General features: G+C 58.5%; 1 protein-coding gene across 1 annotated transcript in view; it reads left to right on the top strand.

The window, feature by feature from the left end:
• Positions 1-1,020: 1,020 nt before the first annotated feature.
• Positions 1,021-15,547, top strand: part of AACS (acetoacetyl-CoA synthetase) — a 35,106-nt gene continuing 20,579 nt past the window's right edge. The window contains exons 1-3 of the mRNA XM_053901918.1: positions 1,021-1,224; positions 7,331-7,434; positions 8,800-8,920. Of these exons, the coding sequence (XP_053757893.1) occupies positions 1,092-1,224; positions 7,331-7,434; positions 8,800-8,920 (358 nt within the window). The 5' untranslated portion in view covers positions 1,021-1,091. The remainder of the gene's footprint in view (positions 1,225-7,330; positions 7,435-8,799; positions 8,921-15,547) is intronic.

Genomic DNA, 15,547 nt, shown 5'->3' with positions numbered 1-15,547 from the left:
CCAGAGACTGAATAGCTCATTACTCCCTCACCTGCTTCAAGTCAACGGTAGTGGTCACCTTTTCAAGGGCCCTTCCCTGACAACCCTATTTATTTATTTGTTTACTTGGAGACAGCGTGATTCGGGGTGGGGCAGAGGCAGAGAGGGAGACGGAGAGAATCCCAAGCAGGCTCCACGCTGCCAGCGCAGAGCCCCACGTGGGACTCAAACCCATGAAACCGCCAGATCACGACCTGAGCGGAACCAAGAGTCCGATGCTCAACCTACTGAGCCACCCAGGGACCCCCTGACAACCCCATTGAAATAGAAACACTCCTCCACCAGTGCTCTCTAGCCTTCCCTGCTTTGTTTCTTTCCATAGTACTTAATACTTTGTATTATACGAATAACCGTATACTTATCATCTAGACGACACTCATTGGTACACTATGTGTTCTACCGTCTACAGTATGTTATGTATGACGTAATGTGATATATTCCCCGCCCCCCCTTCTGTTGACACAGGGCAGGAACTTTGCTCCATTCGCTGCTGTAACCGCAAAGCCCCGCTCCGTGCCTGGTGCCCAGCGGGCGCTCGGTCAATATCTGCAGGAGGAACCAATCAATAGCGACCGAACGAACACAGAACGAGCCAGCGGCCCACGACCTCTGCCCTCCCGCGCGGCTTCAACCCCTTCCCGCCGCAGGTGAGGACTAGGAGCCCGGGGGCAACGCGCCTGCGCAGCCCCACCCACAGCACGCGCGGGTTCGAGACCCGGAGGCCGCTGGGCGTGGCGGCGCGTACTCCTTTGCGAGGCTCGGCGCCCGCGGAGGGTTACACGCGGGGGGGCGTGGCCTGCGAGGGGCGGGCCCTCCGGGGGGCGGGGCCGGCCGGGGATCCCGCAGGCGGCGGCCGCGCCGCGCTCAGTCGCGCCGCGCTCGCCGTCCTCGCCGCCGCCCGGCAGCTGCCCTCGGACCCCGCCGCCGCGCCGCCGCAAGGCAGCTGCCCTCGGACCCCGCCGCCGCGCCTGCAGACCCCCCCCCCCCCCCGGCCCGGTCCCGGTGCCGCTCCGCGTCCCCGTGCCCGTCCCCGCGCAGCCCCCGCCGCAGCCATGTCCAAGCAGCCGCGAGCCGGCGGGGAGGAGATCCTGGAGTGCCAGGTAATGTGGGAGCCTGACGGCAAGAAGAACACGCAGATGGACCGCTTCCGGGCGGCCGTGGGCGCTGCCTGCGGCCTGGCGCTGGGTGAGTGCGGGCGCGCGGCCCGGGGGCTCCCCGGCCACCCCGTCCCCGGGGCCAGGGCCCTCCAGAAACCCGGCTCCCCCTCGGAGAGGGGCCCGCTCCTGGGGACCGGGGCGCCCCCTTCTCCCGGGCGTTCCTGGCAGGGCCCCTCCTAGCTGTTGGAGGTGTCTCCTGATTTCCAGTCTCCTTCTTGGGGGGCTTGGAGGAGCCCCTGGAAGTGGGGACCCCCTTTCCGGGGGGGGGTGGGACTCCTGACTGTGGCATCTGCGTCCCTGGGAGGGTCCCCCAGCCCCCCGGCCTTGGAACCTGGGGGCACTGAGAGATCCGTCGTTAGGCCAGGCGTTCTCTGGGGTCTTGCACTCTGGCCTGGTGGGGGGGGGGGGCTTCCTTCCAGACGTACGATGTAGGGTCTTTCTGACTTGTGGCTCTTCTCCTGGGTGTGTGGGGGTCACTCACCAGCCAGTAGCACCTGCTGTCTCGTCCTAACCCCCCCCCCCCCCCCTTACTAAAAGGCCAGTGTGGCTGGCATTCAGGCTCCTGGGAGAAGGATGGTCAGGGAGGAACCTTTGGGGTTAGGGCGGGACTCCTTCTCCGCCTGTTGGCATTCCCAGGCCCCAGCAGAACCCAGTCCCAGGCCTGCCATCCAGGCGCCACCCCGGCTCTCAGAAACCACCTGGCTGGGTTTGGGCTGGGCGCACCAGGCCCTTTTCCTGGGTCGGAAGCACTCTGGCCTGGGCCTCCCTGCAGCTCAGCTGGCTTCTGAGGCTCCTGTGTTTTTGCTGGTGGCATCACATCCGTGTTCTCAGTCCTTGTCACAGACACGGAGGCCTGCTCTGCCTAGGGGAGTCGCTGCCTCCTCACGTGCCCCCCTTTTCCTGGGGCCCTTGTTCCCTCTGCCCTGAACGTTGGCTGGGTTTCCTGCTTCCTGCTTTTCCTCCTTCCTCCCTCCGGTGCACCCTGCTTGCTTTCCCGGAGCACAGGTCTGACTTTTCACTCCTTGGCTGTGAGTTCACAACGGCCCCTTGTTGACCGTGGAATTGCACACAGGGCCGCCTGGCAGCTTCGTGTCCCCCACGGCGCGACGGGTGTCCTAGCTTCCGCTGAGCCCCTGTCCTTGGCAGACCCAGCCCTGTCGCGCCCCTCTCTCCTGCACACTAGACAGGGAGCACCTTGGAGACAGATGTGGCTTATTCCTCCGGGGCCTTTCAGGGCGTAGCTGGTAAGTGACCGTGTGTCGGGCTGGGGCGAACAGACGAGGCTCCAAAGAGCTGGGGGTGGAACATCGTTCTGCGTTCTCGCCTCCATCCCGTCGGCGTCTCCTCTGCCAGCAGTAACAAACTCTCCCGTGGCGAGCCAGCCCTGCCACCCTAGGAAACCGCCGCACATGGGTTGTGCGTGGGTGAGACCCATCTAACCTGACGGCCTGGATTCTGAACTGGCTCCACCATTTACCGGCTGCGTGATTAAGAGAAACTCAGCTGATCTTCCCAAGCCTCTTTACAGACTTTCCCCGTCTGTAGAATGGGCACGATGAGAGGGCCGGCGTCAGTGGGTGGTGGTGCGAGGGTGGCAGGAGGTGATCCGGCCCAGCGGTCACTTGCACCTGGCCTGCGGGTTGCTGTGTAAACACCACCGGGCACTGGCAAGTGCTCCCAGTTGGCCTGCTCCGGGCTGGTGGGGGGGGGAGGGGGGTGCCCGGGGCCAGATTGGCGCCGTGGACTTAGGACTTCACTTGGGCGGCTCACACACTGGGAGACACGCAGGAAAAGCGAAATTTCCATCTTCTTTTGAAAACCTAAAGGCCTGTGTTTCTGGGCCTGTATCCCCACGTGGTGGCAACGAGCTGGCCCCGGTGGGGTTCGTCTCTTGGTCTGGGGGTGGTTTAGAGCTTGGCGTCTGTCTTTTTGTCCTCTTCTGCTCCTGATGGCTAAGCCAGCCTGCTCTTCTCGCCCTTCCAGAGGCCTGGCCCTGGACTTCTGGGCTTTAAGATTCGTCTCAGATGTTTCCTCCTCTTTGATTACTGTCATCGAACATTTTCTCCTCCTCCGCTCTCCAGGCGCGTGTAATTTGGACTTCCATCCTGCCTCACTTTTTCATTAACTTGTGAGCATTCTAATCGCTTTAAGGACTATAGCCTTGAATTTGTATCTTCTGCGCCCCCAGTGTTTTGTGTGTAGCTGGCACGCGGTGTTGAGCAGAGTGCTGTGCCCACATGTGCAGGGAGAGCAAGGGACACATCCTCTCGGGTGGCTGCAGCTGTGCTCAGTCCCCGAGGAGGGGTGGGCGGGAGGGCGGCCTTCTCCAGCCTGGCCGCCTCTCCACGAGCCCAGCCCAGGGCTGGCGTGAGGTTGGGCGGGGCCTTGGCGGGGTCCCGTATTCTTTCCGACTCCCAGGGCCGCGGGTCGGTTGGTTCCTGTGACTGCTCCCAGCCGACCTCACCTGAGGACTCCGCACACGTCCGCGTGGACCTCGGGGCGGGAGGGGGGGGGACGGTTGTAGACGTCCTGTGGACAGCCTGCGGCTGCAGCCCAGCATGTGTGCGTGTGAGAGACCCCAGGAGGCACGCCGCGGGTACCGGCCCTCCGGAACCAGGGGAGCGACACCCGCTTTCAAGTGCGCGCTCCTTCGGTGGACCGTGCCGAGTGCCTTTCTGTGTGCCACAGCCGCAGATCACGGCAGCCTTCGGGCGGCCGGGATGGCCTTTGCCCGCAAATGGAAGGCTTGGTCCCGACTCTCAAACCGCTCACGGGCGGCTGGGGGAGAGAGCTCGTGCAGAACGGGCGTGCCAAGGGAGCGTCAGAGTAGGGACGGCCCGCCGTCGGCTCCCGAGCGGTTCGCTGTGTGCTGGGCTGTCCGATCGTGAGCGGAGACTCGGAGGTGCAGGCTGGTCCGAGTTCTCCTGGGTGGACGGGAAGAGGGGGTGACTTTCAGAGCCGATGCCTACGCAGGGAAGGGCGATAGTCGGCTCTCAGTGGGCGGAGCCCTGGCCCGGCGGGTGCTGGTACCCATTTCCCGGGTGGGCAAACACAGGTCTTGGTCGGGATGCTGCAGCCGTGAGTGGCGGGCCTGTTGTCTGTTTCCAGAGTCATGACCGTCTGCCGGGTGACGTTGCCTCTCGCGTGTGGGTGAGGGCGGGGGGTGGGGGTGGGGGGGGGCAGCTGTCACCCGGCTCTGTAGCTGCTTGTCGCTATGTGGCGTGACGGTGCCTTAGGTTAGGGCCCCAGGAGAGCCAGGCAGGAGCTGCAGTGGCTGTTAGGACCCAGTCTCAGAAGTCACCCTTGGTCATTTGCATAATATCCTGTTGGGGACACAGGCCCCTGCCCCGCGTGGGGCGGGGACAGCATGGGGATGTGAGTGCCGGAGGCGGGAGCCCCTGGCCGGCCACAGCCAGCCGTTCTCGTTTCTCAGGAGAAGGCGCAAACCCCGCATTTCGTTTGAAAACTGGGATTTTAGTACGTTGGCAGCTACTTCGGCCTCTTTGTGAACGTCGTGCAGACTGAACCAGACGTGCCTGTGGTAGGCGATCTGGGCCTCGGGAGTGCAGGCTGCGAGCGGGGTGTGGGTAGAAGCCACAGGGCCCGGCCCGGCTGATGACTCGTCCCTCAGGACTTGGCTGGGTCGTCCACGAGGACGAGCTCCCCCCGAGAGGCACGCGTCCCCCTGCTGTCCTCTGGGGCCCTTGTCATGTTAGGGTGCCGTCGAGACCACTCGTCCCCCACATCGGCAGGCGGGTGGCATCTTCCTCCCTCCGGATGCTGCCAGAGCCTCGCTTGCCGACGGGCTCGCTTTCGGTGCAGGCCCCGGGGTCGGGCCTCCGTCTGTCTCTTGTGTCGGCCTGGGGGAGCTCTCGGAGCTGGGAGCCTCGGCCACTGGTGAGGGCTGGCGTGACATCGAACAGAAAGGCCCGGGAGGAAACGGAACCGGGGGCCCCGCGGACTAGCCCAGCTTCCCCGCTGTGGGCAGGCGGGGGCTCCCTCTGCCAGAACCGCCCTGGGCCCGCGCTGCCCTCCTCCTGGCCCGCGAGCCCGGCGTCTCCTACTCATGAACGTGTCCCTGTGCTGGCATGGCCCTGTCCCGACGTCCTAGCCCGTCCCACGCTGCCGGGTAGCCTGCCGCGTGTCCTGCTCCTGCGAGGTGACGGGCAGGGACGACGATGGCTGGCGCACCAGGTCCTTTCCCTCTGCCAAGCTGTGGTCTCTCAGTGCTTTGTGTGTTTTGACTCGTTCGGTCTTCGCAGTGACCGTGACAAGTCACGGAGGACGACTTATGGAGGAGACGGTGAGGCCCAGAGAGGGTTGTTCACTTGTCTGAGCTCACACGGAAAGTGGCAGGACCTGGACCCGGATGGTTGAGCTCCGGAGCCTGTGTCTTGAAGCCAGGCTCTGTTGGTCCTCGGGGGTCATTGTTGTTATCCCCATTTTGCAGGTGAGAATGCCGAGGCTCAGAGAGGTGGCACAGCTTGCCCAGGGTCCCTGTGCAGTAAGTGGCAGGGCCGAGACTCGGACGCAGCCATCCAGCCCAGCCCGGAGCGCAGGGTTAACTCCCCACTGTCACGGGAGGATCCGTGCTCTTCTTCAGTCAATTTCCAGGTGACCTGTAAGGACACTGAGCCCAGAGAGGCACAGTGGCCTCCCTCAGGTCCCCACGCATGGTCTCCAGAGTCAGGGCCGGCCCCAGAGTTCCAGACAGGCCATCCCTGGTGCTTTTCCCCCCACATGCCTGGTTGACCTGGTCTGTGGCCCCTGGCTTGAGTCAATGGGGCGGGACTGGAGGGCAGGCCTCCCGGGGCTTGGAGGCAGGGGGCGGGCGGTGGGGGGGGGGGGGGGGGGAGGCCTCACTGCCACGAACCCGAACTGCTCTAAAGCCCCTGGTCCCTGCTCGCTGTGTGGCCTCTGTGCTGACTCTCCCCTCCTCATCCGGGGGATCCTTCTCCGCTCCGCTGCAGAGGGGACGCTGTACCACTCACTCCCTGTTCTTCGCCTGGGCTCTAGGCTTCCCCCCGGCGTCCCCGGCCTGCCCTTGCTGCCAGGGCCGCCCTGCCTCCCGCAGCCTGCCCTGCTCTCCGGACACGTCTCTTCCTCCCGCTCCAGAGTCCCGTGTGCCCGAGGACAGTTCTGGACGCCTCAGTGGGAAGGGGCATTGCCGACGGGCAGGGATCATTGTGTCCCCCCCTCCGTGCCCCCCCAGGACTGGGAGCAGTGAAGACCCTTAGGCCTTGATGGCACTGAGAGATTTCAGCCTGGCCATTGCCTCATGCCCCGTTTTCCTCTTCCTGACACCTGCTGGGCACCTTTCTGCCGGTCTGTCCCAGGAGCACCAGCATGGGAACGTGTAGCCTGCTGGGAATACGTGGAGATTGAAAACGCCCAGTGAGGGCAAGGGACTTGCCCAGGGTCTCAGGATCAGAACCTGGTGTGAAGAACCTGCTTCCGTTTGCGTAGAAAAGAGACAGGGGGATGTATCTACTCACGTACGGAGTCTCTGTTCAGATGCACACGCTTTGCCTGTTCCAAAGTCTGAGTCGCCTCCCCCCGCCCCCAACACTGTTACCCGCATGTGAGGTCATCACCGAGCTTCTGGTCGCATTTCTGGGACCTCAAATCTGTCAGATGGGGCTTTCCTCATTTTGCGTGGTATAATAGCAGGCTTAACGTAGCTCCGGCTATGTCCAAGGCCCCGTTCTAGCATCTCGTGCCTGGGTTCGTTTGAGTTCTCCCAACAGCCCCACGAAGAGGGGGTGCCGTGAACCGTCTCCACTTGACAGATGGGGAGACCGAGATACGGCGTGCTTAAGTAGCTTCCACAGGGTCACAGGGCTAGCACGTGGCCAAGGCGGGATTTGAAGTCAGGCCTTCTGGCTCCGGAGCCCATGTTCTCAGGCACTGCCAGTCAGGGTATGAAGTCACCGCCTCATGCTTTTGTTCGTGTTAGGGGCCAGCGGTGGTAGGTTTGCTCTGGTGAAAGTTAGGATACGCCACCACCCCCAGACCGTTTCCCATCAGGTGCCTCTGACAAACCTGTGACTCCTTAGGTGTGGCCATCTCCTTGCTGAACTGCTAAGGCTTTCGAAGCGTTACTTGAGCTATGTGCCGTTTTGTTTTCTTTTTAGAAAATTATGATGACTTATACCACTGGTCGGTTGAATCCTATTCAGACTTCTGGGCCAAGTTCTGGAAATTCAGTGGAATCATCTCCTCCCGCATGTATGATGAGGTGAGTAGACACTTTGCACACACACTGTCTTCTTGTGGTTGTGGTCCAAAATGAAGTGTTTGTTTTTGGGGACACTGAGTCCTATCTTCTTTCCAAGCCTCACACCAATGGGGAGAAAATCATTGTTCTAGAGAGTTGGCAGAAAGTTGGGTTGAGGTCACAGATTCCACGGAGAGCGTGCGTTCTAGACTCCATGATGCGTGGACCCCAGGCCCCGTCCTGGCAACGTGGGCCACCCTACGTGGCAGGACATCGTTTCGTTTTTATTTTATTAAAAAATTTTTAACCGTGGTAAGATACACGCCACAAAATTTACCACCTTCACCATTTTAGTGCCCAGTTCGTGGTGCTATTAAATCCATTTACGCCATGAGGTTTATCGTTTCTTAAGCCTGGAGTTTAGGGACCTTTACGACTCCTTATGCTGTCAGTCAGTGAATATCTGGGGAAAGGGGGTCTCCTGTTCCTCAAAGTTTAATTTATCGGGTTTGATGGTGGGGTGAACCATCCTGAAAGATTCATCTGTCGGCACTTGGGGAGGAAAGTCGAGGTTTGAGCCCTTCGAGGAAGGAGGTGAGGGACCCGGGTCGGGGAAATTGTGGGAGGGGCAGGCGCATGCCATCGCCATCTCCTGGTTTTCCGTGTGTCTGGTCGGAGCCTGGGACATTCGGCAGGTGCCACATCTGTCTTATTCCCTTTTTGTCAGCGGCTCTCATAAAGTAGGTGCTTCGTAAGTATTTGTTGAAAGAGTACGTTACTGGGGATGCTGTTTTCCCTTTGGCATGAATTTCCTAAAAAAAATTTTTTTTTAACGTTTATTTATTTTTGAGGGAGACAGAGTGCAAGCAGGGGAGGGGCAGAGAGAGAGGGAGATGCAGAATCTGAAGCAGGCTCCAGGCTCCGAGCCGTCAGCACAGAGCCCGACGCGGGGCTCGAACTCACAAACTGTGAGATCATGACCTGAGCCGAAGTCGGATGCTTGACCTGACTGTCCCTCTTTTTTTTCCAACTTTATTGAGGAATAATTAACAATGAAACTGTATATATTTAAAGCGTCCAGCGTGATGATTTGCTGTACGGATACATTGTGGAAATTAACACGCCCACCATCTCGCCTGCTTTCTCTTTGTGGTGAGAACGCTTAAGATTACCTCTCTTGGCAACTTTGGTGTGTAACTTCTTCCCAGTTACCTAGAGGGCGCTGATCTCTTTTCAGTTTCAAGTCTGTAGGCCAGTTCGGTGTTCAGTCTACGGAACGATTTGATGATGCTTTGGGCCGGGTTAGCAGGCTTCCTGGGAAGCAGAGTGTCTTTTGTTTATTCCCGTGTGGATCTCATCGTGCGCGTTTGCCGTCCTCTCCTGTAGGTTGTGGACACCTCAAAAGGGATCGCGGACGTCCCTGAGTGGTTCAGAGGCAGCCGGCTAAACTATGCGGAAAACCTCCTGCGCCACGAGGAGAACGACAAAGTCGCCCTCTATGCTGCGAGTGAGTCCCGACAGCGACTTGGGTTTTCCTCCTTTATTTATTTACTTATTTTAACCTATTTTATTTTTGTTTTTATTTTTATTTTTTTTTTTTCAATATATGAAGTTGACTGTCAAATTGGTTTCCAGGATTTTCCTCCTTTAGTGCCCTCGGGGCCACCCACCCAGAGGGCCGCGTGGTCAGAGACGCTCTGAAACATTCACAGACTGCAGTGTGTGTCTCCAGTGTCTTGGCACCTTTTTTCCTCCTCCCTTTTTTATTGTGGCAAAAAACCGCGTAACGTTAAGTGTACCATTTTACCATTTTTAAAGAAGGATTCAGATTTATTTTTTCGTTTTGAGATAGAGAGCAGGGGAGGGGCAGAGAGAGAGCGAGAGAGAATCCTAAGCTCAAAGTCCAGCCAGGTAGTCAGGTGTGATGGGATTTCCTTCTTCTTTACGGCTGCATAATATTTCCTTGTAGGGATGCCTCACATTTTGTTTGTCCGTTGCTCTGTGAGTGGGCCCTTGGGGTGCTCCCACGTCCTGGCTGTCGGGAGGAAGGCTACAATGAACATGGGTGTGTAAATAGCTCCCCGAGGTCCCGCTTTGGATTCTCTTGGATATACATCCAGAAGTGGATCATGTGGTGATTCGGCGTTTAATTTTCTTTTTTTTAATTAAAAAATACTTTTTTAAATCTTTATTTTTGAGAAAGAGTGAGAGAGACAGTGTGAGCAGGGGAGGAGCAGAGAAAGAGGGAGACAGAATCTGAAGCAGGCTCCAGGCTCTGAGCTGTCAGCCCAGAGCCCGACGTGGGGCTCGAACCCACAAGCCATGAGATCATGACCTGAGCCGAAGTCAGACACGTAACCGACTGAGCCACCCAGGTACAGCCCCTCCCCGCTTTTTTAAATTTTTTATGTTTATTTATTTACTTTGAGAGAGCAAGAGAGAGAGAGCACAAGTGGGAGACACAGGGACAGAGGGACGGAGAGACAGAATCCCAGGTAGGTGCAGAGCCCGTTGCTGGGCTTGAACCCATGAGCTGTGAGATCATGACCCGAGCCGCGATCAAGAGTCAGATGCTTAACCGACCGAGCTACGCGGGCGCCCCCTATGTTTACTTTTCTGAGGAACCTCCATACTGTTTTCTGTAGTGGCCGCTCTTGGCACCTTTCCGACGTCATTAAGACTTCAGTTGAGGGGCGCCTGGGTGGCCCAGTTGGTTAAGTGTCTGACTCTTGATTTTGGCCCAGGTCATGACCCAGGGACGTGGGATTGAGCCCCACGGCGGGCTCCGTGCTGAGTGTGGAGCCTGCTTGGGATTCTCTGTCTCCCCCTCTCCCCCACGTCCCCCACTTGTGTGCTCTCTCTTTAAAAAAAAAAAAAAAAGACCTTTATTGACTTTTTCTTATCCCTGGGAAGGGGAGGGGACGGTCGTGTGATGATGTTTTAGGGGAGAAATTGAGACACGTAATACTAAGTAACCAGCTCAGAGTCACCTGGACAGTTGGTGAGGGAACTACAGCTACAATCTTTTTCTTTTAAAATAAAGTTAAAAAAATTTTTTTTAATGTTTTTATTTATTTTTGAGACAGAGAGAGACAGAGCATGAACGGGGGAGGGTCAGAGAGAGGGAGACACAGAATCCGAAACAGGCTCCAGGCTTCGAGCCGTCAGCACAGAGCCCGACGCGGGGCTCGAACTCACGGACTGTGAGATCATGACCTGAGCTGAAGTCGGACGCTCAACTGACTGAGCCACCCAGGTGCCCCACTAGGGGTTTTCTTAGTAAGGAGACACTGCGGTTAGTCTTCTAATTAATTAGGTTTTTGGTAAATCTGAATTTTGGTAAAAAGTGACATTGAATTATGTGCTATTGGTAGGGTTTGAGGTGTTTTACATAACAAATTTTCCAGGTGACTACATTTGTCTCCTTTGAGTAATTAAGCTTTATTTACCCATTTTATTTATTTTTTAAAGTTTATTTATCTTGAGAGAAAGAGAGCGTACTCATGGGGGCGAGAGAGAGTCCCAAAGCCCAGTGTGGGGCTCGAACCCACCAACCATCGGGGCCTGAGCTGAAATCAAGGGTCAAACGCTTAACTGACCGAGCCCCCCGGACGCCCCTTATTTACCCATTTTCCACACATGTGCTGCCGTGTTGTGAGGAAATAGGGCTTCCGCACAGACTGAACGCCATTGGCCCTTTGGTGTTCGTGACTCACGGCTTCGGTTTCGAGACGGCACTGAAACCCGATGCTCTCGAGCTGTCCGTGTGTGTGGGACGCTCGGCCCATGCCTGGCGGGGGGGGGGGGGGGGGGCCCGGAGAGCTGCGCCCTCTGCCACCACCTGCCCCAGCCTCGTGTCCTGCTGCCTGCTCTCAGTCCCTGCGGATGCCAGTGCCCTGGCCTGTAGCAGCGTTCCTTGTTTGTAGTCAGCGGTGGTGCCCAAAGTCCGATAACCGTGCTCTGTCCGCCGTTTCAGTGCCCGAAGTAGGGGTGGGTGAGGTCTAGTGTCTGTGCGACCTTGGGCCCGCCTCTTAGCGTGTCTGGGTCTGTTTCTGCCTCTGTCACGTGGAGAGGCTGATAGCACGGCCTTCAGGAATATCGTAGGGTTGAAGCGAGCAAACACGGATGCGTGGGCATACGGCAGACCTTGCCACGGGAAGCGTGAGTGGCTCTCAGTTGAGGTTGTACCTCTGAAATCCCCCCCTGCGTGGCTTTTAAAATCCTGGCTGTCCAGGGGCACCTGGGTGGTTTAGTCGGTTAAGCGTCCAACTTTGGCTCCGGTCAAGGTCTCACGGTTTGTGAGTTCGAGCCCCCCGTCGGGCTCTGTGCTGACAGCTGGGAGCCCGGAGCCTGCTTCGGATTCTGCATCTCTCTCTCTCTCTCTCTCTCTCTCTCTCTCTCTGCCCCTCCCCTGCTTGCACTCTGTCTCTCAAAAATTAAATAAATGAAAAACAAAAATGAAAAAAAAAATTAGAATCCTGGCTGTTCCGTTCCTGCTGTGGCTTCTTAAGCACATCTCCCAGGGATGGTACCCAGGCTTCCATATGACTTTAAGCCCCCTGTCGCTTCTGATGCACGTTGTTGGATAAGAACCACAGAGCCTTGTCTTTATGTCGTCTTCGGGCTGTGCCTTTTACTCTGCTCCCTGCTCAGCCCGGATGCACTTTGGGCCGAGTGCATAGTGGCCTCGGGGAAGCTACACCAGGCCTGGCATCTCTCCCTTCGTCTTCCAGGAGGTGTTTGCGTGTCCATCCGTTCATTCTCTCGCTTGTTCTCACCTCGGTCTCAAGTGTCTCCTCAGCGCAAGGTGCTGCGGACGTGGTGTTGAACGGGATGGACAGGGTCCCCTGCTCTCGAGGGGCTGACTTTCCGGGGAGGCAAACAAGAAATAAAAAACGTATAGGCGATCCCTGACAGGATGGTTCAGCTTGATAGTGTCCGACTTTGCGACGGGGTGGAAGCAGTGTACCTTCAGCAGGAATCGTGCTTGGAATATTGCCTTCGCCGTGTCCCCGTCCTCTCTCGTGATGCTGGGCAGCGGCCGCAGCTCCCGGACCGCCGCCTGCACCCACGCGGCCGTCCCGTTTGTCACTGGCGGTACAGGATTCAGTCAATTACACGCGACCGTCAACACCTCGTTATAAAACAGGCTTGGCTTTGTGGTGGGTGACTGTGCCCACCCGGAGGCTCCCGTCCGTGTTCGGAGCATGTCTAAGGCGGGCCGGGCCAGGCTGCGGTGTTCCCTAGGGTAGGCGTGTTGGACGCAGGCGGGCTCTGACAGAAAGCGGCCCGCCGAGTCCTCGCTTTCTACAAGGAATGAGGGAGGGGGGCGCCTGGGTGGCTCAGTTGGTTAAACATCTGACTTCAGCTCAGGTCGTGGTCTCGCGGTCTGTGAGTTCGAGCCCCGCGTCGAGCTCTATGCTGACAGCTCAGAGCCTGGAGCCTGTTTCAGATTCTGTGTGTCCCCCTCTCTCTGGCCCTACCCTGTTCATGCTCTGTCTCTCTCTGTCTCAAAAATAAATACACGTTAAAAAAAAAAGAAAAAGAATGAGGGAGGGCGTTTGCCTGGGCCCCTTACCCTCGAGGGGAAACAGGATGTCGGTAGCGAGCCACTCGTGCGATGTGTCACAGCAGAACGCCACAGGGTTGCTGGAGGCGCTCGGTGCAGAGGACAGCGGAGGCTGGGGGAGAGGTCCTTCCTCAGGTGGGACACGAGCCACGCAAGCCGTCCCCGCCCTCACCCTCACGCCGCACACGTTGTGGCGTTGAGCTATGCACTGCGTTGTCAGCCACCAGCCCTGTCTGAGTCCGTCCGCCCTGTCACCCCGAGGGAACCCCCGACCCAGCCCCTGGCACCCTTGGCTCTCTCCCGTGTCCACGGGTTTGCCCGTCTGGACGCTTCGCGGAGGCGGGGGTCACACACGGCGTGGCCTTTCGGGTCTGGCCTCTCCCTCGGCCTCGAGGTTTCAAAGCCCATCCTCACCGCGGCTGGCGTCAGCGACCCTTTCTCTGTCCCAGAACATTCCACCGAGCGGAGACTTCGCGTCCTATGTGTCCTAAGAGACCCTTCGAGGGCTGTCCTGCCCCGGGTGCCGGGGTCCCTTTGTAAACACCGCTCAGCGCCTCTTACGAGCCTGAAGCCTGAGGAGTGGGAACCTGGGTCTCTCTCTCATCTTCTTTTCCTGCTCTCGTTGGGTGTGTCTGTACTTTCACCCAAGGTCTCGGGCACCGCACGAGGTCCTGGTTTCCCCCTCTGGAAAGCGGGAAAGGTCAGACGTGAATCTTTTGGAAAAACAGAACCGAAGAGCAGTGAAGGTGGTGGTGAAACACGCCAGTCTTCTGGGTGGCTGGGTTTGGACTGAACTGGCTGTGCACGTTCGTTCGCTCTCTCTTCCCAGCCCCCCCCACCCCCGCGCCCCGCTCCTCTCATGTGCACTGGCTGAACCCCCAGTTCTTAAGCCTAGCTCTTTTTTCTTAAGCCTAGCTCCGTGTTGAGGTGGGTTAGGGAGGCATGGTTGTAATTTTGGGTGTGCTGTGTCCGTTTCACCCTCTCCCCCCACTCCCCTCTCCTGCCCACCCCCACCCCCCTCTCCTGCCCACCCCTTCCCTTTAAATATGTGAACGTCTTCCATTAAGGAGCTCCCTCTTGTATTTGTGGGGCAAACAAATGCCCTCAAGCCAGGGATCATATTTAGTTTATAAATAGGGTACCTTTGTTTTTTTTTAAGTTTATTTATCTTGAGAGAGAGAGAGACAGAGAGAGAGCGCATTCGCGGGAGGGAGGGGCAAAGAGAGGGAGAGAATCCCCAGCAGGCTCTGCACCATCAGCGTGGAGCCCGACGTGGGGCTCGATCCCATGAACCGTGAGCTCATGACCCGAGCTGAAACCAAGAATCGGACGCTTAATGGACAGAGCCACGCCGGCCCCCCAGTGGGGTACTTTCTTAAGCAGGGTCCTAGATCGGCTGGTTATTGGCTTGGGGATTTCAAGACAACTGTGTTTCACTTTCTGCGTGTTTTCCTGGTTTGTTCCTCCTCTGCCGGCTGCGTGTGGCTGCTCCGTGCGGGGTGGAGTTTGCTCCGGCATTCTCCGCCGAGTCCGTCCCTCCCAGGGATGGTCCCTGCCGAGGCCAGGAGGTGCCACCAAAGGCGGGCGTGCGCCGGGCCCTTGGCGCTCCAGCGAGCAGAGCGCAACAGCGTGCGTCCGTGCCGTCCGTGTTGGAGTTCCGAGAACAGCCGCGGGTGCAGCACGCTGTGTCTCCAGTGGGTTTCAGGTTGCTGAGTATTTTTACAGGGTCAGAAATGATCTGGGAGGGGGGAGGGGAGCACGGGGGAGGGACTTCGAAGGCCGCCTGGCGAGGGGGGAGAAGAACCAGGGGCGGGCGTAGGTAACTTTAAGGAGATGGCAGAAGCCAGGTCGACACCAAACAGAAGTCAGGACATTTCTTCACTTTGGAAGGGAGATGCCCCGTGCGGCAGAATCGAACGGCAGTTGGCAGTCAGGAGTAACGTGTCTGCGTCAGAGATAACGGCCGGGATTCACCTCTTCCACGTGGAAAGTACAGCCAGATAGTTTTCCCACAGCCACGCAACATCGACTGTCGGCCGTGTTCATTTCCTGTCGCCGTGGAGCAAATTTCCCGAAAACCGCGGCCGCAGATAGCGAACAGAGCGTCTCACGGTTTCTGTGGGTTGCACGTTCAGAAGTGGCTTCGCTGGGGGGTTCTGGCTCGGGAGCCTCTCACGAAGTTGCGGCAAGGACGTTGGCGGGGGCTGCGTCATCCGAAGGACTGACCGAGGCGGGCGGGTCCGGGTCCAAGATGGGGCACTGCCGTGGCTGCCGGCGGGAGGCCTCAGTTTCCCCCCGCGTGGGCCTCTCGGGGGCTGCCTGAGTGTCCTCACAACACGGCAGCTGGATTCCCCCAGAGGGAGCGGGGTGGGAGCGGCCGTGTCTTCTGTGACCAAGGCTCACAGGTCCCCGTTGTCTCCAGTGCCCTGTCGCTCACCCGGCTCGGGGCCCCTTCGGTGTGGGGGGGACCCGCATGAGAGCACCAGCACGGGGGGCGGGGGTCACTGGGGGCCACCGCGGAGGCCGGCGAGCACACCGTCTTCCCCTGTCATCGCCGTCTGTTAG

This window comes from Panthera pardus, unplaced genomic scaffold (genome assembly GCF_024362965.1).
Source record: "Panthera pardus isolate Hobbes unplaced genomic scaffold, ASM2436296v1 HiC_scaffold_15, whole genome shotgun sequence".
NCBI lineage: Eukaryota > Metazoa > Chordata > Mammalia > Carnivora > Felidae > Panthera > Panthera pardus.
This window is presented reverse-complemented; position numbering and strand designations above follow the sequence as displayed.